The sequence below is a fragment of the Sesamum indicum genome, linkage group LG2 (assembly GCF_026168435.1).
Source record: "Sesamum indicum cultivar Baizhima isolate 11 linkage group LG2, ASM2616843v1, whole genome shotgun sequence".
In the NCBI taxonomy this organism is placed as follows: Eukaryota; Viridiplantae; Streptophyta; class Magnoliopsida; order Lamiales; family Pedaliaceae; genus Sesamum; species Sesamum indicum.
The window spans coordinates 22,668,098-22,690,116 of record NC_142658.1 but is presented as its reverse complement, the minus strand read 5'-3'; the positions used below and the strand labels follow the sequence as shown (position 1 = coordinate 22,690,116).

The following is a 22,019-nucleotide window of genomic DNA, read 5'->3' as shown; positions in this document are numbered from 1 at the left end:
CAAAGTTTTATCCCAATATCCGGATGAGAAGAGGTTAGGGCAGGGGATCCTTCTTCTGCTTCTCATATCTTACTTTTCCCTTTATGCTTGAAACAGCAACTGAGGATTACTCATCACTGCTTATCTTTGACATCACCATTCACTCTTGCTGGTGCTTCCCCACAATGGGGCCTCAAACTTTCCCCATTATTGCATTGTGTTAGTGCCAAAATGTTTAACTCATATCGAGTCTGATCATAATCAATGTTGTGCGATTGGTATATAATTAAAAAAAAGTGACCAATCACATTATAAATATAATACACTTGTCATGTAATTAGTTTGGTTCGCTCAAACCTGTTCTGGGTAAGAATTTTTCCATGTATGTTGGATCAAGATTATGTTTACTCCTTTTTAGTTGATGAAGATAATGAAATTGATCTAGTTTGTGGAATGGAATCATTTTGTTATGTTTTAGGGGTGGGGTTAATTAAAGGGCTGATTTTACCTTTAATTTTGGAAGCATGCAAGTTGAAAACTTTTGTGAAGAAGCAAACAAAAAGAGAAAAGGTGGAAGGTGGTGGGGTAAGTTGGATAATTTTTTCCATGAGAAAAGAAATAAAGATAGGGAATTATTGTAGTAATATTTTTGGAGCATCATCTCAGAAATTCTACATTTATAGAATATTTGGTTGCATGTTCATAAAACAATATCATCGCAAAAGCATTCAAGATTCAACCTCAAAAATGTAGTTGGTGCTTTGGATAAGTTCTTCCTCAATACACACAACAAATAATTAACAATCATCAAACAAAAACAAATTTTAGATAAGAATAATTAATCAAAATGTCCCTTATCTTTATTATGTTTCCTAAACAATTTAATCAAAGGTTTGTTCTCACCTTAGTTGGCGAACCTAACTAGCTAAAGCCTGATCATGAATTCGAGTTCCACCAATATATGAGAGTTGGTCTTTTTTAACAGTAATTATTGTTTAATTAATTATATCAATAATTGACGTATATTAATTATTTATCATTTAATTATAACAAATTCAAAAAAAAATCCAATTTAAGACTATTAAAAAAAAAAAAGAAATCTCTAATCATAATTCCAAGAGTCTTCACATTATATTTATCATATATCCATTCTGACCTCATCAATTCACAGATGAGATAAGGTTTTTGAGATTAATTCCCTTTTTTTTTGTGGGGTGATGGTGGTAGTGATGTTGGTGGCTCCAATAGCAAACATCACTCTACAATTTGCCCTTAACTTTTCTGCATATAAAATTAAATAAATAAGTTTGCTAATCCTAATGTCTTTTTCATTACACTCTCAGTCTCATCTGTTAACTCACTTCATTTTCACATTTTTTTTTATTCTAATTTTAAATTAATCAGACGTGTAATCGGAAAACCTACGCAAGCACCAACTAGTAAAATATTTGATACTTATCTGATTTTTAAAATGAATTATGTCTGCCATACCATTGAAATTATAATTCCACTGTTTCTTTCACAATGCAGATTATTGAATTGAGTATGAACCTATTTTGAGTAGTATACAGACCCCATGTTAGTTTGTGTCTTAAATATGAGTTGCATCAGATGCCAAGTAAGTTATATTTTTTGGAAAAACAAAATTGATACAAAGAGTAATATATTTGATGTGTTGCTGACCATTTAAATTTGGATATTTATACAACCTACCTAACAATGATGGAACAAAATAATACTGACTCCATTATTTATTGAAAAATCTACAACTCTGATTGGACATTATAAGGTTAATTACAAAGTAGAAATTAAGATTGAGGCATTAACGTACGTAGCGTCACTGTCAAATTAGACTGTCTCCTCATCCACAAGCCCTACACATCCATTTTGTTTTTTCTCGTCACGATTATGGGTTCAACGCATGTTGTTAATTCATCGATTTTTTCATCCAATCATGGCTTAGTGGCTCCTAATTTTTTTAAAATATTTTATAAGAGGTTGAATTTTATTTTAAAAATAAATTTTTAAAATATTTTGATACAATAAGATGTCAGAACTCATGAAATATTATCACGTCTTATAAGATATTATGGTATATAATAACATCTTTTTATCGATAAAATGATCAAACAAAATATGATAATATCATAATGAAATAAGTTGTTATTTGTTGACATATTTTGTATTTAAAAAAAATAAGATACCTTCATATATAGTTCAAATTAGCATAATCTTTTTATAATAATATAAAAAATAACGAATTATAATTACCTAACTTTTGAATAAAAATAATATATATGTACATTTATACTAGTTTAATATTAAAATAGATATATAATTGATATTTTCTTTGTTAATTCAATGACTATTTCTAATCGTATAAGTTATAATGTCTTGAATTTATATGTTTTAGTAAATATAATATTAAAACTAATTTTATTTTTGCTTAACTATAATAATTTATTATTAAATAATGAAGTATTTTCTCATTTTTGAATGCCAGAAAAATTAAATAGCAATTAAAAATTTTAAAATTCTAAAAAGAGTATGTGTGCGTACGAGAGAGATAGTACATGAATGAGGATATTTTTGTCTTATAACTATTAATCTTATAGACATTATAAGATATTTCGAGAAAAGTTGGATAATTTTTTTTAAGAGTTTATAAAACCCAAAACATCTTATTGTGAGATCTTATAAGCTCTTTTTTGGTAAAAAATTGTCAAACAAATTTTTAGAGGTTATAAGCTCTTAAACATCCTATAAGGTGTTTTGAGGAGCTTATAAGCGCAGCCAAACACCATCTTAATCTAGTGATTAAGATTGATGTCCCATAAATAAGTTTGAAATTATGAATTCAAGTCCTATCAGATGAATGAGTATTTATCTTACTTAGTACGAGTTTATTGTAATATCAATTTATATTGTACTTTAAATTATTGATTGGATCAAAATATTTATCAATTTATTGATATTGATGTAATATATAATCACCGATTCTATAAAAAAAAATTTGAAATTTTCACTCCATAAAGTGATGGTTGCCAATTCCTTGTAAGTTGGAGAAGTCAATTAAAATTTACAACGTTGGACGCGGATTGAACACGGTGCAATTCATTCAACGACCATGTGTTTTTTTTTTTTTTTTTTGGGTTTTTCCCCTCACAAAAATACAGTATAAAATGAATTATTATTTTCCAAGGGAAGACGAGAATTGTAGGTGGAATAAAGGTCTGTTTGTGGGTTTGAGTAATATTTGATTGGAGATGGTGAGTGGTGGGGGTGGGCGTAGGGTGACCTGAGACCACTTTTTCTTTATCTTCAATTCTTTAATTACCCAACAAAAAAGAAACTCCTTTGCATTTATTTCTCTTTTACCCCTTTTTTTTTTTTATTTCTGTTGTTGTAATATTTGAATGTGTGGATATCCTTTTCCTTGTGCTTGATGCTTGCAGCTGCATCTCATAGGGGTGTCCATTTCGGTTAATCGAACCGAACCGAACCGAATTTTCGGTTAACCGAAAATTCGGTTCGGCCGTTTGGAAAACCGAAAACCGAACCGGTACCAACCGGTTCGGTTCGGTTAAAACCGAATGGAAGTTCGGTTTTTTCGGTTTTAAAACCGAAAAAAACCGTTTTTTTATTTTTTATTTTTTAAAATAATATATTTTGATATTTTAAGTCGAAATTGGGATAATGTTGCAATTTTATCCAAAAATACAAATACCAAAATTAAATTCTAATTTAATAGTACAAGTCACAAGTGTAGAACAACTTCAATATGTTAACATTCAATATCTAAAAATAGTACACTTTTCTTTAGTTTTACTAATATAAATTATATAATATTAATATTATTATATATATAATTATATAATGTTTATATGTATAAAAAATATATTTTTTTTTATTATTTATAGAATTTCGGTTTTCGGTTCGGTTCGGTTACCGAATTGGTGACCAAAAAACCGAACCGAAAACCGAATTTTTTTTTAAAAAAAACCGAAAACCGAACCGAAAATTCGGTTCGGATTTCGGTTCGGTTCGGCCGGTTTTCGATTTTTTTGCACAACCCTAGCATCTCACCCCTCTCCAACTAACTTTCTTTTTCCATATTTTACAACTTTTTCTTTCTCTTACTTATATAGATGCATAATTTTAAGTTAATAAAAAAGTCATGTTGCTTCATGGAAACCCAAAAACGTGCATGGTGGTTACATAGTTATGATTTAATTAACACGATTTTTACATGTCACACACACTATACTCACCAGTTATATTTCTTAAAATGATCTAATTCTTTTAATTACCTTTTTAGTGTCTTCATCCATAGATTTTTGTGTGTAGAGATTTCAAATCTCCAATAATAATGTTTTCTAAATTCAAATTATGAACTATATGTTATAAAATATTGATGGATTTCAATTTTTTTTTTTATATTTGATTCTTTTCAAATATTTCTTTTAAAAGTTGTTTCCTCCCATCCGTTCAAATATTAAAATTCTTTGTTTAAATTGATGAAATGATGGAATCCTCCTCCAGAGATGACTTTTTTCTTGTTTGTTAAATTATGAATATGGGGAGGGAGCAGTGGGAGGAGGCGGATGCCATGAGCAGCAGTAATAAACATAAGGTTGTCCACCTCCGCCTCTCCCTCCGTCTTGTCTTGTGTTCATGTACCAGCACAGCTGCAGCAGTAGCAGTAGGGTGATGGATGTCATGTCTCCACGACGCAGGAGTAGGACCAAAACAAAACTTTTCCCATCTCAGCTCAAATTATGGGGATTGGCATGGGAAACTTGAATTATTGTTAATTGGTGAGCAGCGGGGCAGTGACCACGACTCCAATAATTCCAATTAACTTCTGCTTGTTCTTGCCGCTTTCCGCTTTTTTTAATTTGTCCAATGCACCTGCTCAGCTTTCCGTGTCTCTCTCTCTCTCTTCTTCATGTCCCCAACCCTTTGCTGTAGCTGACACTGCAACGATCCCACATTTATTCAAACCACTCCCATGAATTCGTGCCTTCTTTAATTCAAAAATAACTTCTTTTTAATGTAAATTCTAGAATGAATAAATAAATAAATTAAAATTAAAAACCACAGCTAAGAAGTATGAAAGGAAAGATTTTGATGCTAATTAAAGAAGACAAAAGGCAAATACATAACTTCCCCAGCAGCATACGTACCTTCCTTCACACTTTAAGATCGCTGGAATTATTCTTCCACCAGAGTTTTTCAGCAAGAATTTCCCCTGCCCGGAAAAATAAGTTATGCTTCTCCACCTGCAACATGGAAAGAGGAACCATTACTACAAAAAATGGAGATGCCCAATCCTTTAAACCAAAAATAAAAAAGAAGAAAGAAATCCAAAATTAACCCTTCAAATTTACAAAAATAAGATAATGTTCTTGACGCTATCTCTTGCCCATGAAAAATGATGAATAATGGATTGAGAAAATTGGACAAAAAAGAAAGGGAAAAAGGAAATAGAAGCATTGGACTCACCATCAGATTTGCTGGATCCGAAAAGGAAAATGGACTCAAATATTGCATTAATTTGGGATGTAGACATGGATCAACAAAAAATGGATCCCTTCTTAATCATATACGTACAGTCCCATACGCATCTTACATCAAATGATATACCTTCTTCTTCTTCATTTTCCTTTTTCTTTTTTTGGTTTTTTGTTTTTTGGTCCATATTAATGATGATGATGTCCATTCTCCATGTATGTATTTCAAGAAGAAGCATTAAAGGTTGCTCCACCGGAATTCTTTTCTGTTATTGCCAGTGGTTCCCATTGTGGATCACATAAACATAGCCACCGTTTCCATGGCCATGGTGTTGATGATGATGACATTGGTACGTGTATTTATGAGGGAGTTTTCCGGCGGCTTTCTCACCAATTATAGGGTACACTGGGGGCCTTGACGAGTGGCGAATGCACCGGGCCCTGGCCGAGGTGAGGGATCTAGGTGGTACGCCGCCGCAGGAGGAGGGATGAAGCGGTGATTTTGGGGACGTGGAGTCATTACTGCTGGAGGAGGCCGGGGAGGGAGGCGAAGACGATTTTTTGGTGGTTTTGGGGGCGGAAAGGAAGGCCCTGACCTTGAGTGATGAAGGGGATGACGTCGCCGCCGGCGCACCTGCCGCAGCCGCACGGTCGTATTCCTCGATTAGATTCGCGAGATCCTCATCGGAAGTGATCGAGACCAACGCATCCAAATCCTCCGTCGGCAATTGGCATCTCAGACACACTGGAGTCCCACACATCTCTCCCAGCTTCACCAACAGTTCTATACATACAGAAACAACATCGATTCTATCAATAATCATCTAACAAGAAGCAATTGGGAACAATTCATGTATAACTTCCCAAGAAAAAAAGCGAGAACATAATTTAACAAAAAAAAAAAAGGGACTGACCGGCAAAAGAAATGGAGCGGTCGACGGAGAGAACACGGGTTTCTCCGCCGTGGTAACGGAGCTTGCCGTCGGGGTACCTGGGTAGGATGCGGCCGCCGTAGCTACAGAAGAACTTAATGGGTTTGGGAGTGAGAGTGTGAGAGTTAAGCGAAGGGGCGACCATGATTTGTGATTTATGGAAGAAGAAGAGAAAAGGAGAGGGTTGTGAAGAAGGTTTGGAGTGGCTTCTTCAAGCCTATGTAAGGTAGGCTTAAGGCCTTATTTATAGGGAAGGGTTAAGCCTCACCCCCTTAGATTCCCCAACTAAAAACAAATAAAGAGAGAAAAACTAACCCCCCTTGCTTTCCTCCAAAGAATCACATTAAATTATACCAACCGATACCTATGCAAACTCCAACTAATTATTTACTCTATAAATATTTATATACAGTGAGAGAAAGGTATTTTTATCTGCAATTAAGTGACTGCAAATTGTGAAATATTTTAGTTTTTAGGGTATCATTCACATATTATTAACTTACACAAATACCCACTTCACTTCCAATTTTTTACAACTAATTCTTTGAAAATTTATATATAATAATAATACAAAAATTAATTTGACATGGCCTCTAATCACAAAAGAGAAGAAAAGTTTATGAACATCAAAAAAATACCTCTCAAAAATCAAAACAGAGTGAAACGTACTTTATATTTTTCAGAAAATCATGTCTAAAAAAAACTCAAGGAATCCAACTTTTTTTTTTTTTAACTATTAATGTTTACCCTAATCTTGCCTTGGCCAGGATAAAAGAGAATTATTCCATTTCTTATAAATTATACCTAGAAGGTATTTAATTAATATTTGATTTGTTTTCTATGTTTCCTCTTTTTTTCTCAATTAAGTTAAATTTTATATCCAAATAAATATAACTGCTATAGTAAGTGAAGAAACAAGTGGTCTAGGGCTTGACATGAAATAATTAATATTGCAAAGATTAATTATGTAGTAGCCCCCCCAACAATTTCTCACTCTCATAATTGAGAATTTTAGAACAATTTAGAGTTCTTGGATCTTTCCATATTAATTCAAATTGTGATTTTGTAGGATCTGTTCAATTATCATATGCATAAATCACACCCATATCCTTCGAGTTTATTTATTTATTTATTTGATTTGGTAAATATCCTTAGAGTTTAAATTTAATTACCTAGATACAGTTCATGTATATGTCATAAAAGTATAAAATTTTTATATATATAAAAATAAACTGATTCAAAAAGGCTCAAACGATCCAAAAAAAAGAAAAAGATAAGAGGCCCATAACATCCTTTAAGACCCAAAAAGGACCTATCAAGCCGCCTTGGACAAAGGAGCCCCAAGGCATCCCCTACTCGGATTATGATCAAAGCCCAACAAAAACATTCGGACTAAAAGGCCCGCATGGCAACCTCACACTCCATATTAGCATCCAGTTGGTTTAGGTGTCAGTAGCCACTTTGGAACCATATCAGCTTAGTAAGGAAGGATTCCCTAACAACTAGAACTCCTTAACGGCTAGGACTCTTTGCAAACGAGGGAGGTCCTGCGAAAGCCCTGGACTCCTTGGCGGCTATGACTCTCTAGCGATTAGAAATCCTCGCTGATTAAGGGTGCCGCGACTCGAAGATAAGCATTCAACAGCAAGATTAATAGAAGATAAGAACAAATTATGATTTATCCAATTTGTCCTTATCCATTTCTATCTGAGAATAAAGAAAACGTGCAGAGCTCCATTGGAGGGGGACACCTCCTTTAAATACAAGTTTACTCCTCCATATAAAGGAGACCTCCCAAACACTTCCTAACGTCCTGGGACCTTCTTGACACCTTTCTCGCACTCTTGACAACACTCCTCATATCCCTCACACTACTCTTATTCTCTAAACCATTTTTCTCACTCTCTAAACATTCTTTAAGCACCCTACAAGCATACTATCAAGTGTTTTTACACTTTTCACAAACTTTATTCACCATGTCTTGATTTTTAATCATACTTATTTAATTTTTGGCTTTATACAATTTCAAATCCAATAATGATTTAGGTTTCGGAGTGCTAAACGCCTTTTTTGCAAGTCCTCCCTTCAAAATTTGCATTTGCTCCAGCCCAAATTTCAAACAGTAATCCATATCTATTAGACCCGTGCATTTTTTAAACATATCAAATTTAACAAAAAAAAATATTTATATAATTGAATTTAATTTGATGGTACATGGATATAATTTACGCTTTATTAAATAGAGAAACAGGATGTAAGAGAAAGTTGGATGGTTGAAAACATTTATGCACAATTTTAGAAAGTAATAGCCGTTAGTAGCTAAGTTGAAATCGCATATTGGGAAAATATTCCATACCACTTTAAAAAGTAAGGTTATTTATTTAATTATTCACATATACGTAATGTGCATTGTTATGTTGTCACACGTTTTTCATACATTATTTACTCTTACACCTTTTCGTGTAATTTCAAATCTTTTATAATCTGGAAGGAGTTTTATAGGTTTAGGACCAGAAAATGATACTTGGAAATTTTGTTAGATACCTTTACCTTTCGAATTTCTCCAATTATCGGATTTTGTTAAAAAGAAATTGAAGGACATATTAAAGTAAAATTTCTTGAAAAAATAAATTAAATAATGTCAGCATTGCAATAAATGCAGATGGGGCTGGTCCAGAAACGGTTTGTTTGGATGGAGAAAGTAAAGATGCTTGTGTGGGCATGGGCCCCTCTAACGCCTTAAGAACTGTCTGTCACCATATTTGGGCCCCTTCAACATTACTTATATTCACGATAACGTTCTAATATTTAAGGTTAATGTTTTATAAATAAATTTAAGGATAATCATATTATTATTTTTTAAAATTTAGTATTATTACACGTAAATTAAATATAATTTAAAATTTATATCTAGTATATTGAGGTTTGTTTTCAACTGACAAAAAAAAAATATCCGCATTAGTTAAAATTGATCAAATTTACTGATATGAATAAAAAAATTGGATGAAGATTAATCTATTATAGGTCAAATAAATTTTGTTATGATCAAACTATCAGTACACATGTTCACACGTTAAGAACTTTAAAGAGAATTCAATCAAGCTCTCGGTGAATACACTTATGTACGTAACCAAAACTCGATAAGATAATGATAGCATGATTGATTATTAATGCAGAAAGACCGCAAAATAATATTAAAAAACATGTTAGTTAACTAAGCAATATCCTTTCCTTGTTGGCCAAACGAAAATTTATTTGCTTAAATCTTTGTACAAACGATTATGCTCAAGTTTTTTCTTACGCTTGATGAAAATCAAACATGCCAAACTGATTGAGCACCATAAGCTCCATTGAGGTGGATTAAAAATCAAAGCTTTTTTGAGGCGCATAATATGTCCGCAAGTCAAAAATCAAAATTTTCTTGAGACCCATAAAATACCCCAAAGCTAAAAATCAAGTTTTCTTAAGGTGTATAATAGAACGCCCTGAAATAAGGAATATATATGAACTCATTTCTCATATAAGAAAAGAAAACATACCAGTCAAAATACCAAATAAATAAAGCACGCAAAAAAGCCGTGAACTTTAGAGTTCAAAATTCAAAATAAAGTTAATTTTAAAATTATTTACTGTTCAAAAAAAAAAAAAGAGAAAGAAAAAACATGCTGAGTATAAATTCTTTTAGGTTTCGATTGATTTAATAAGAGGAAAGACTAAGTGAAAGGTAAAACGAAAAAAAGTGATACTTTTTGTTTTAATTATTTGATATGATAAAAACTAAAATAAATCTTTTAGACGTGCTTGATACAAAGAAAATAATTTACGAAGCAAACAAATTTTCTAATTCTACCAACTAACCTAATTCTCATTGAAAATAAATAAATAAATAATAAATAAGTTTTTAAAAAACATGCATAAAGAAAAAGAGATTGACATATTTTTTTGGATAAATTATGTTTATATATAGATAATATCATAAATAAAAAGAATATCGGTATATATTGATCACTTTACTCCGCATTTGTGTTGCACGTTTATTTCTTGGCCGAACGACAAAGCGAATGATAATTCTTAATAAAGCATGTTTAATTTGGGCATTAAGTTTAGTAACAAAATATAGAATGAATGAATGGTGGGAGCATATGAATGTCAAGTGTATATAGTATATAGCATATGAGGTGTACGTGTAATATGTGCAGCATAATGTTCACATTTATTTACCACTTTTTTCTTTTTTTCTCAATCACTTTTCTCTTTATTCACACACCTTCTCTGCAAATAATATATGCTCTGCTTGATTCTATAATTAGTCAGCTCCCATTTTCTTTTCTTTTTTTATTGTTATACTATTATTTCCATACTTCTTTCGGGATGAATATCGACTTTTATTTGCAATATTATATTTATAATTACAACCAAGTTTCATGAGATTTTTTAAAATTATGATTATTTTTTAATTATTTGAAAAATTACAAATATATTCATAGTATAATATAAGAAATACTTCCTCTTGACTATCAATTGTAGGGGTATTTGTCAAATAATCGTTAGAAACACTCGTTCTCCCACATTAAAAAAGTGTAAGCAAAGATTATGCACTTCTCACTTGTCCCACATTGGAAAAACATGAAGAAAGCTTAAGCTATTGACATTATAAATATGTATTGTTTGTTTGATTAATTATCCATGGAACACTTTCCTATATATTTTCGTTGGTATTTATTTGCTTCTCATTTTGTATATTTCACTAAAATTGGTTGGATTGAATTTGTTTTTGACTAGTTCACACTAGGTCAATAGGCCCTGGTTTCTTGACCCGGATTGGTCACATGGCTGTTTCCGATTGAGTCGATCGATTTGGTCCAATTTTAAAAACCATGATGGTTGTTAATCTAAATGATATTTATAATTTTTTTAAAGAATAATATAATATTTATAATTATGATAAATTTAAAAAGCACATTGTAATTTATCTTAAATCTGATCAACAACTTCATAAAATAAATGCAAAAGACTAGCTATGAAATATAGTATCACATGTTGAGATTCAAACTCAAACAGTAAATCTTGAAAATGAAAAAAGGAAAAAATTGATGATATGCCAATTAAAAAAGAAGAAGACTGATATGCCTAGAAATTGGCAATTTGGGATGAGAATAATAAAATTGAAAGAGGGCAGTGTTGGAATTGAGATTTATGACAAAGCATGTCGATTTCCTCTTAAAAACGTGTCTTAGTCGCGGCTGCTTTTGTAGGATTACTTATTGAATGTGTAACTAATATTCCTACAATTATTGTCCTTTTCAATTAATTAATGCCATTCCAAATAATACAATAATACTGTCCAACTCTTGCCCCACTTCAACATCCTATTTTTTCTCAATTTTTGGCCCAAATATTACATATCCAAACTCTCACCTTCAAATCCTTCCTTGGCTTCTTTTTCTTATTAAATATGTGTACATATATATATATGTAGTTATTTTATAAAAAATGGTTAGTTTTCATCATCAAGTGGGACTGGGAGGGGCAGAGCATATCCACATTTATCACCTTATCCTTCTCGAAATTGAAAGGAAAAGTGAGAATCATTCATCTCGCAATTTGGCATTCTAATGGAGAACCATGTCTTCTTCCTACTCAACCATATAATAACTGTATATTGATTTATTTAAACATATCGATATAATTTTAAAAAAAAATATTAAAATATTCAACTTATAAAATTTTTAAAGTATTTAAAAAATAATTAAGTGGTGATCTCTCGTTCGTAAGAATTATCAGTAAGTATGTTGGTTGAAAAATTTCATGATTTAATATGCAAAATTGGAAGGGGTTAAAGAGTAATTTTGAGCAAAAAACAAGGAATATGGGAGTTAAATACGAACCTCAAAAAGCCACCCGAATCCTCCCAATTGAAATAATCCTTTGTACTTTTGTAGTGGGAGGGTTGGTGACGTGCATATGTTTGGGCAGTAGGGCCGACAGTGCGATTTCTAAGAAGCGTGTCCAGGGACACACGTGTCAAGAACAAGACCATAGTACCAGTGACGATATATGCATGTATATCAGATTCCCCAAATGTTTGGTAGGTTTGAATTCACTCACCAGCCCACATGCAAGTTCATGAATTTCACCTCCAATTATTATTTGCTGCAATCTTATATCTTCTTCTAATTTTATATTTATCTATTTATTTAATAAAGTAATCAAATGAGGAATCCAATTTCCTACATTTTTAATATTATTGTAATAATAAATGGGCACGATGGTTGTAAGAATCAGGAGAAATTCTAATCACCACATATATTTCTTTTATTTATAGAGCATCCTTGAAAGGCTCTTTTGATCTTTCTTGGTTGCATCAACTTAGACATAAATTAAATCAGAGGCCCTATTTTTGTCAAACAGAGAATATCAATACAAACAAATTAAAAAAAAAAAATAATTATAAGAGAGAGAGAGAGAATATATTCAATTGGATCTGCATAAATAAATATATGTGGTGAATTAGCAAAGTGAGGGACACATGAAGCAACATGAGCGCCACATATTATTTTGGCAGGACAGGGGGTGGGGGGCTATGTGACCAAATTTCCATATTTTTTGTGATGTCTAAGGATCATACACACCAAAAATAGAAACATATAAAGGGTAAGAAGGAAGATATATTAATTAGTGCGTAATTTTAGATATGCCCCAAAGTATAGGGAATCGCGTCGGAGGCTACGCATTGGCTTGCGTTCCTGATATTTTGGTGTGGACCGGTATGAAAATGTACCATTTCAGACTGCAGGGAAACATATTTGGAGAATTGGGAAGATGGGTTTTAGTTGGAGACATATATATATATATATATATATATATATATATATCTTGATTGTTGATCATGGGATGGGTGTGTAATTTTCATTGAATCTTCGTGGGAATATACTCTTCAAGTTCAAGGTCCATAATAGCTTTTCAGTCTACAAGCAAAGCATAATCTATATTATATAAAATGATTTTTTTGTTTTTTTTTTTTCTCACAAATGACAGTTATGCCACCACAACACTGATTTTATTATTATATGAATAATACATCTAGGTTTTTTCTTTTTTTTTTTCATTTTTGCTTTCTTTCTTTTAATTTTTAGAAATATAATGTATTGATTTATATATATTTATATTTATTTATTTATAATATATTTTAAAATATAAAATACTATTTGTTATTTATACGTAGAGATGGAGTATATATATAACGCAAAATTAAAAATGATCGTTTGAGATCCGAAATTAGTGTATGTTGTACTTGTAGTCTTCTTCTGGATAACACCACACCAAAAAGAGGCCCTTTCCAGTAAATCAAAAATGGGTCTAAGATTGTTTTGTGCAGCTCAGCCCATCATACTTGGGCTGAAGTGACCCAATTTCTGTGTTAGGCCCAAACACCAGGCTTCAATTATTATAAATTTGGGTTAGTTATAGTTAGGCTGCTTTTGAAAATACAAAATTATCCTTTCCTTTAAACAAGTTTTGAAATTACTTACACTCCCTTCTAGGTTTTTCTTTTTTACACCTGATACTCTTTTAATTGGGATTTAAATAATTAAATATTGAAGTTAACAAAAATATTACATAAATTTTCAATTTTGTCCCTCATTTAGCATTTAAACATATATTTTTGTTAACATAAATGAATAAGTGTAATATATATATATATTATATATGAAGTAGGTTAATATCATTATATTTTTCCCTTATAAGTACAACATCAAATTATGTAATTTTTTTTTCAAATATCAATATTTTTCTTCCAAACCCTAATAAAGAGGAACAATGAAAATATAATTTTAAAATTTATTTGGAAGAAAGTATAATTTTGCATTTTGAAACAGTGTTTAAGCGTAATTAAACCTGCCAACTTTTTCTGGTTCATGCAATAAGGCGGCTCAAAGTCAAACATAGAATATCAGAAAACAAATACAGTGATTTGCATAAATAGAATGTAGAATTTGAGGTTCAATCACACCAAAAAAAGAAAAGAAAAAAACAGGGAAAAGAAATTTGCATGCTTTTGAGCAATTTAAAACAAGTGGACATAAGGATTTAGGAGCAACATACTCCACTCCAATCTTCACCTTCCCACCACTCGTTCCAAATCAATGGAAGCTAGCAACCACATTCACTGTCACATCTTCACTTCCCGCCAAACCAAGAAAAGGAGCAATTTGAGAAACAAGCTGCAAATCAAGAATATGCACTTCTTCTCCCTCCTCATGCCCAAGAATCTACCTGAATAATTCCCCAACATATTCCCTTCTCTCTCCATTATATCATGACTTCCTCTTATTGTTTATCTTCAACCAGAAACACCACTTCAAAAGCATTGCTCTTTAACAATTCCCATATCTATCTACCAAAGCACACCCCTTTTCATTGTCCCACCACCGATTTTCTCATTTTCAAGCCTCACAAACCGGTTTCTGTTTCACTTTTAAGACTAGGGAGCAATGGTTTTGCACGCCCTTTTGCTGCTTTGTCCTCTTTTGCGGAAGCTGAGGATGGACATGTTGAAGATGTTATCACAGCCAAAGATCATCATCATCATCAAGAAAACGCCCACTCTGATGATGATGAATTCCTTGGCATGGCACAGGCTTTCCGTGTTTCTTCCAGGACAGCTTCTGCTATATCTGTTTGCATAGCATTGGCAGCTCTATGTCTTCCACTGTTCATGAGTTCTTTGGGACAGGGACTAACTTTCAAGACTAAAGTTTTATCATATGCTACCCTTTTGCTTGGCTTCTACATGGCTTGGAATATCGGGGCTAATGATGTTGCTAATGCAATGGGGACATCTGTTGGTTCTGGGGCCCTGTCCATCCGGAAGGCGGTGATGCTGGCTGCGGTGTTGGAATTCTCTGGGGCGCTGCTTATGGGGACTCATGTCACCAGCACAATGCAGAAGGGAATTCTTGTTGCTAACGTTTTTCAAGGGAAGGATACTTTACTTTTTGCTGGCTTGCTATCTTCCTTGGCTGCTGCTGGCACTTGGCTACAGGTACAAAATATTTCAATGTTTCTTGAATTTGAAATTGTTCTCATATACAAGTCTTAATTCAGTCATAATTGCACGAAATTGTCCTATGTCATTTGATAGCTTAGGAAATTGCTTCACTCTTTGGTGATGGATCAACTGAAGGATAAACTGATTGGGAATATAAGACATAGGATAGTCTACAGTATCCTGATTATCGGTGCAAGTTTTATTTCCTCAGGTTTTGACTTGCTTAAGGCTCCATCTTCATTCTTAGGAAATAAGACCCCTCCAGTGCTTCTAAGATCACATGTCGTGCTTTCCTGGTGTTTTAGTTCTTGTCAGAGCTGAAAAAAATAAATACATAAATAAATTAGCAGGCAAATATATTGCACATAAATTGTGTTGTCTGAGTTTCTGAATTCAATTTTTCTACTCAGGTGGCATCATACTATGGTTGGCCTGTCTCAACTACACATTGTATCGTGGGATCCATGGTAGGATTCGGTCTTGTTTATGGAGGACCTGGAGCTGTCTTTTGGAGCTCACTGGCAAGGGTAACTTCATCGTGGGTGGTCTCACCTTTAATGGGAGCAATGGCGTCATTCCTTGTCTATAAATGCATTCGTCGGGTATGTGCGCGAGTCTTTTCTTCCAACAGTTGTAGTCCAAAAAAGAAGGTCTTTCCAAGCCAAAGCATTAAAATAGCAATATTCCAATTCATGGTATGATCGAAATCTAACCCTTGTCGCTGCTTGTAGTTTGTTTACAGTGCTCGAAACCCAGGACAAGCAGCTGCTGCAGCTGCACCAATAGCTGTCTTTTTAGGTGTCACTGGGATTTCATTTGCAGCATTCCCCCTCAGCAAGACAGTCCATATAGCTTTTTCTCAGGCTTTAGCCTTTGGAACTGCAGGTGCTGTTTTGGTTGACAGAATTATACGAAAGCAACTCGGACACCTCCTTGTCAAGTCTGCTAACTCCGATCCAGAGCCAAAAGGGGAAGCCCATAATGTCAAAAGTATTGGGTTCCTATCCAATATTGCTGGTCCTACCGGCACCCAGTTAGAGATAGTTTATGGAGTCTTTGGCTACATGCAAATCTTATCAGCCTGTTTCATGTCCTTTGCACACGGAGGAAATGACGTTTCCAATGCAATAGGCCCATTAGCTGCAGCTTTGTCAATTCTTCAAGGTGGGATGACTGGAGCTGAGATTGTAATTCCTAATGATGTCCTAGCATGGGGTGGATTTGGAATTGTCGCGGGGCTGATGATGTGGGGATATCGAGTTATTGCAACAATCGGAAAGAAGATAACAGAGCTAACACCAACCAGAGGATTTGCTGCTGAGTTTGCAGCTGCATCTGTGGTTCTGGTAGCGTCAAAACTTGGACTTCCCATCTCAGGCACTCATACTCTGGTCGGGGCGGTAATGGGGGTAGGCTTTGCCAGGGGGCTTAACAGTGTGAGAGCGGAGACAGTGGCGGAGATTGTCACTTCTTGGGTTGTAACAATTCCTGCTGGTGCCGTGTTTGCTGTTGTTTACACGTGGATCTTGACCAAGTTGTTGCCGGGCATGCTTTGAGGGCACGGAAGATCATACTGTGAACTTTTGGATTGTACGCGATTGAACAGAAGTGTTCTTTCAACCAAGGTTGATAGAACACATCACAAACTGTCTGATTGTGTGTTATATCAAGTGGTGGAAGTATTACGGAGAAACACGTTGGTCTAGAGCTTTTCAGCTGATATTGTTATGATTAATGTGTATATCAGAAACTTCAAGAGTTGAGAGTAGAACGTGGCCAGAAGAGGCCTTAGGATCCAATTGTCTGCTTATGTTGAATGCATAGTTCATCATCTCACTAGTTAATTCATTCTAACTACATCACAGAGGGGAAACCTGTCTTGGTGTGAACAGAGTAGAAATGCACATCTATGGGCTTTTTCTTTCAGCAATAAAGATATTGTTGGGATGTCATGCACTCAAATGTATATTAGAACTTCGAAATTAATCGCCTTCAAAGTATCTTGTTTCATTAGATTTCACGTTCTTCACCACCTAATATAGGTCTTGCATCACTGAGCCATCAGCCACCCATATGAACTGATCATATATATGTGGTTAATGGCTGCAGAAACACATGAATTGCAATATCATATAATATTGCACTCTAGTTTTAAAGTAAAAGTACCTTTAAGCCAAACAGAGAAGTAGAATAGTATTGGTGGACCATCGTTAAAGATTAGTCAAGTTTAGATGGAACAAGAAGGAGCCTAAAACATATCTCGCTTTCGCAGCCATTTGACATACAGACAGTAGAATTATGCTTTTTCAACCTAACAGAGTTGATGAAATACTGGTACAAGAAACAAACTCGGACATGATTGGAACAAAAAAAGATAACACAGGCAACTTTTACAAGGATCTTCTAATCCACAAACGGCCATGAGAACGTACCAAGAGTTAAAAAACGATCTTGAAAACTCTTTCACAAACATGACATAATCAGCTTTCAAGTGGTAGTAGAAGAAAAGCACATGCGTCCAGCAAAAAGACACTCTCATGGAGATACCTCTTGTATAGAAGTCAGACTCGGCTCCCAGTCAATTTCCTTCCACATCCTTGGCCTCTGGATGGGGGGCACGAATTGTCTCCTCTCTTTAACATGCTTTCGCAAAATGGCCCAACTTTCTTTAGAGACAATGAAATCCCCAGAGCAAATAGAATCATCAGAACGATCATCTCCAACTCCTTCAATTTCTTTGGACTCTGAGATTGGTTTGCCATTGTGGGCAGGTTCATTGATTCTCCCTTTCTGTGAGTGTCTACGTTTAATCTTCTCCACAGTTGTAGATCGAATAATAAAGTATTTATTTCCAGGTAACAAGATATCATCAGCTGATAAAATGGATTCATGGGGGCGCTTGAAGACATTAGGCCGGGCAATACACATACCTGGATATTTTTTTATCAATATAGAGGCAGGAATTGCATACGAGTACATCTCAATTCGCCCACCAGCATGAACTATTCTCACCACAACATCCTTTATTTCTGCGCTAACACTGATTGAAATATTTTCATCTAGCAGATCTTTTCTTCTCTGAGATTCACTATCTAGCACTGAACTAGAGCCGAAGCATGAACACATATCTTCAGCATTGACAGCAACCAGAACCTCTTCATATAGTTATGCGCATAATATATGCCATATTAACTAGAGCTTTGGGCTTAAGGATTTCATAGGTAGAGCATTTTCTTGATTGGTCTTCTTTGCAGGCTACCTTTTCAGCTTTATACCAACAGAACCATCGATGATTCCTACGCAAAAGATGGGGAATATCAGCCAGGAAACAGTTCCAATTGATTTCTCCGCCCCGTTAATAACAAAGTTATTGATTAGCCTGTCCCTGTTCCGCAGAAGCATCCTAGTGTTGGTATCATCCGCTAAAAGCCCCCAAAACACCTGCGGTCCCAGCCTGTTCTTCCTTGCCCAATCCAGTTGTTAAGCGACCTATCTCGTCGAAGGATGTTGTTGATGAACAGTATACAACAATGAGATCAACAAAGTTTGAACTATCTCAGAAATTTATTAAAAAATAAAAAGAACTGAGTGCAAGACTGGAAGAGGTTAGGAGGTCGCGGCGGAGGCGGATGCGGATGGGGAGGAGGGTATTGAGGTGGTGAAAACTAATGCGGAGGCTGGTGAACAGTGCAAGAAAGAGAAGAAGGGATACTGTATTTGCTCGGAGGAGTGAGGTGGCTGCCACCTAATGCGGCGGAGGTGATGATAGCGAGGCTGACGTTTGGGGTTGATTTCGAAATTGGGTAATGGAAATGGCCATAGGTGGTTGGACAGCGGCGGAGGAGGGGAGAAGGTCTTTGTCTTTGGTACGCATCCGCTGTTGACGGCGGCGCGTGAGGTGGAGGATAACAGTGGGGCAGCTATACTGATATTTTTTGTGTAATTACCATTTGGGTATAATTATGGCAACTATCTGAAGACAATGCATGACCTTTTCAGTCTTTTTAACACTACACTTCTGAAAATATCTTCTCTTCTCCATCAAACAGATTTCTGCACCATAACCGACCGCCATAGACAAAGCTCAAAGCGGTTTCTGTTTTTTCTGTTTCTGCGAGTACATATGACGCCGTCGGCATGGCCGTAGTGCTCGGTAACATATCTCCATTCCTAGACCTCCCCATGTCAGCTCCTCGCACCATAATCTCCGACAGCAGGGCCCTCCGACGTCCTTTTGTACCTTTTCAAGAAAGATATCATCAAAGCCCTCACTTTGAACCGGTGTTTGATCACAAAGAGAGGTACTTGAACAGAAAGAAATCGAAGCAGTCCAAGGTGAATGAAGTGGAGTACGAAAATTCTAGCGACGATGAGAATTGGAACGGGAAAGGGAACGAATTTGAGGATGAGCTCGGAGAAGACAAGGGTTTCAACTGGGAGAAGGAGATGAGGAGAAGAGTGCAGGAGATTCAGGACATGAGGGAGTTGGAGAAGAAAGCTGAAGAGTTGCAGTACAAAGTTGATCAAGAATATGGAGATGGTGATAGTGAGAGTGGGTAGAACGAAGAGACTGAAGAAGAGAAGCGCACGAGAGTCAGAAAAGAACCGAGAAGGTTGGTTTCCTTTTCTTGATTTCACTTTACCAATTTTAGCTTTCCCCTTCGACGGGTATACCTTGCCGGAAGCTGATTGATACAACAGTTGCTTTTCTGCAACTATGTTATTCATGTGATTCCAAATGCCCGAACGATCAAATAAACTATTGCAAAGATTTACATTCTTTGTTAATTAGGAGTATTCGTCTAATCTCATATTGTGTTGATGCGGAAGGGACGTGGAGATACGAAACTCTGTTGTGGTTGTTTGTGATGGAGTCTGTGTGTGTTTACATTCACGTTTGGGTATAAATGATAAACTAAAGAAACCTGTTTATGGTGGAACGGTCACCATTGGGACACATTTGGTGGAATGCAAACCTTGCATCGAGTTTGTGTAGTAACTCTCAGCAGTAACATAGAGTCTTGTTATTTGTGTACTCATTGGGAACACAGAGATCATGGAACTAAGAATTAACGCACATTTTTGTTACGAACCCTTCTTTTAGTTTTTTGTTTGATTAGAAGCGCTCTGGCTTTGTATGTTGCTTGTCTTTCTTGTGAATCTTTGTATACAATTGGGTACAACTTAATAGTTGAATGAAATCGGCGCAAATGGGAGAATTTACCATTACCCTGCTCTTGGTTTACTTCTCTTTTTTCCCTTGTCCTCCTTGCTCCAAATCCATACAATCGTAAGTAGCTCATTTACTGTTTTCAAAATTTTTGGACTGTCATCTTGTTGGACTTTAGAACTTGAATATTTTAGCAGATCTTCATTACTTTTGATTGAAAATATAGGTAGCAAGGGAGCAAGCAGAACAAAGAAAAACGGCTCAGTTGATGTTCGAATTGGGACAGAAAGCTTATGAAAAGGGTACATATGGACGTGCCGTCGAGTTTCTTGAAACTGCCCTCACTATCATTCCCAGGCCTACCTTGTTTGTCGGTGAGGTTGGTAACATTATGATTCCTATGTAACCATCTCTTCTGTCAGTTTTTTTCAGCTTGCTATGGCTTATGAGGCTAATAATTGCCACGCCCACTGCATTGCTTTGTATCAGCATTTGGAAAAGCAGCATCCCAGTGTCAGTATCCAACGCCAGGCTGCAGAACTGCGCTACATACTGCAAGCACCCAAGCTTAAGATATCCCAGGAAGAGATGGTGACAATCCCACTAATAGGTTCTAGCTACGACAGGTTAGCTAATCTTTGACACTAGAATGTCCATTTTTCTAATCTATATCAGATAGTCATGTCTTGCTTAAAATGACCTAAACAAAGAGCGGAGGGTATTCGAACTAATGTACTGCCTCATGCATTAGAATCCATGTAATTTTACAAGTCATTCATAGTATATCACTGTCATCAGCGATTGAATGGTTCCACTACAAGGACAAGGAAAGGATCAGAGATTGAATGGTTCCACTACAAATCAGCTTCCATCAACCAAGGACTACTTGGGGGACTTGGTGTGGAAACCACCAGTTGATGTGGAGAAGAATCGTGCATTCTGGGCATCGTTAACATTGTGGATTGGTCTCGTAGGAGCTGCACTATTTCTGCAAAGATGAAGCATTCATTTGTACAGTTATGCTTTGAGCATGTATTCTTATGCATGAATAGATTGCTGCGATTGTTATACAAATATATCTCCTCATTGCATAAATGTCCTGTAACATATATAGTTCCATGCATGTAGTAGATGTTATACTGATCCTATTCCATAGCCTAAAGCCAGGTTAATAGTATTTGAAATGCATAGATGGCTCAACCTTTTGAACAATGTAGCCAAGGCAAGTAATATGGCAGCTGGATCGCTATGTACAATGTGGAGTTGTTCTTGTGGGCATACCCTGGAGGAAACTTTGTACCCCACCCTCATAAAAAACAAAGTTAATTTTATTTATTTTTTGGATAACTTGACCATATCTGATGTATGCTGTC

At 35.0% G+C, this 22,019-nt stretch overlaps 2 protein-coding genes and 1 pseudogene across 3 annotated transcripts; 2 read left to right on the top strand and 1 right to left on the bottom strand.

Annotated features, from left to right (window-relative positions):
• Nucleotides 1-5,491: 5,491 nt before the first annotated feature.
• Nucleotides 5,492-6,660, bottom strand: LOC148789279 (uncharacterized). Its single transcript, XM_088875711.1, has 2 exons — nucleotides 6,407-6,660; nucleotides 5,492-6,276 (listed from the first exon to the last, which is right to left on the bottom strand). Exons 1-2 carry the CDS (start codon nucleotides 6,567-6,569, stop codon nucleotides 5,762-5,764), a joined length of 678 nt encoding a protein of 225 aa, XP_088731837.1. The 5' UTR covers nucleotides 6,570-6,660; the 3' UTR covers nucleotides 5,492-5,761.
• A 7,866-nt stretch (nucleotides 6,661-14,526) lies between these two features.
• LOC105156778 (inorganic phosphate transporter 2-1, chloroplastic) lies at nucleotides 14,527-17,275 on the top strand. The gene is made up of 3 exons (XM_011072996.2): nucleotides 14,527-15,470; nucleotides 15,887-16,078; nucleotides 16,208-17,275. Exons 1-3 carry the CDS (start codon nucleotides 14,745-14,747, stop codon nucleotides 17,030-17,032), a joined length of 1,743 nt encoding a protein of 580 aa, XP_011071298.2. The 5' UTR covers nucleotides 14,527-14,744; the 3' UTR covers nucleotides 17,033-17,275.
• Nucleotides 17,276-18,095: 820 nt separating this feature from the next.
• Nucleotides 18,096-21,288, top strand: LOC105156777 (uncharacterized; annotated as a pseudogene). Its single transcript, XR_016064093.1, has 4 exons — nucleotides 18,096-18,247; nucleotides 18,332-20,093; nucleotides 20,873-21,025; nucleotides 21,079-21,288. The product of XR_016064093.1 is annotated as an uncharacterized LOC105156777 (transcript).
• The last annotated feature ends 731 nt before the right edge of the window (nucleotides 21,289-22,019 follow it).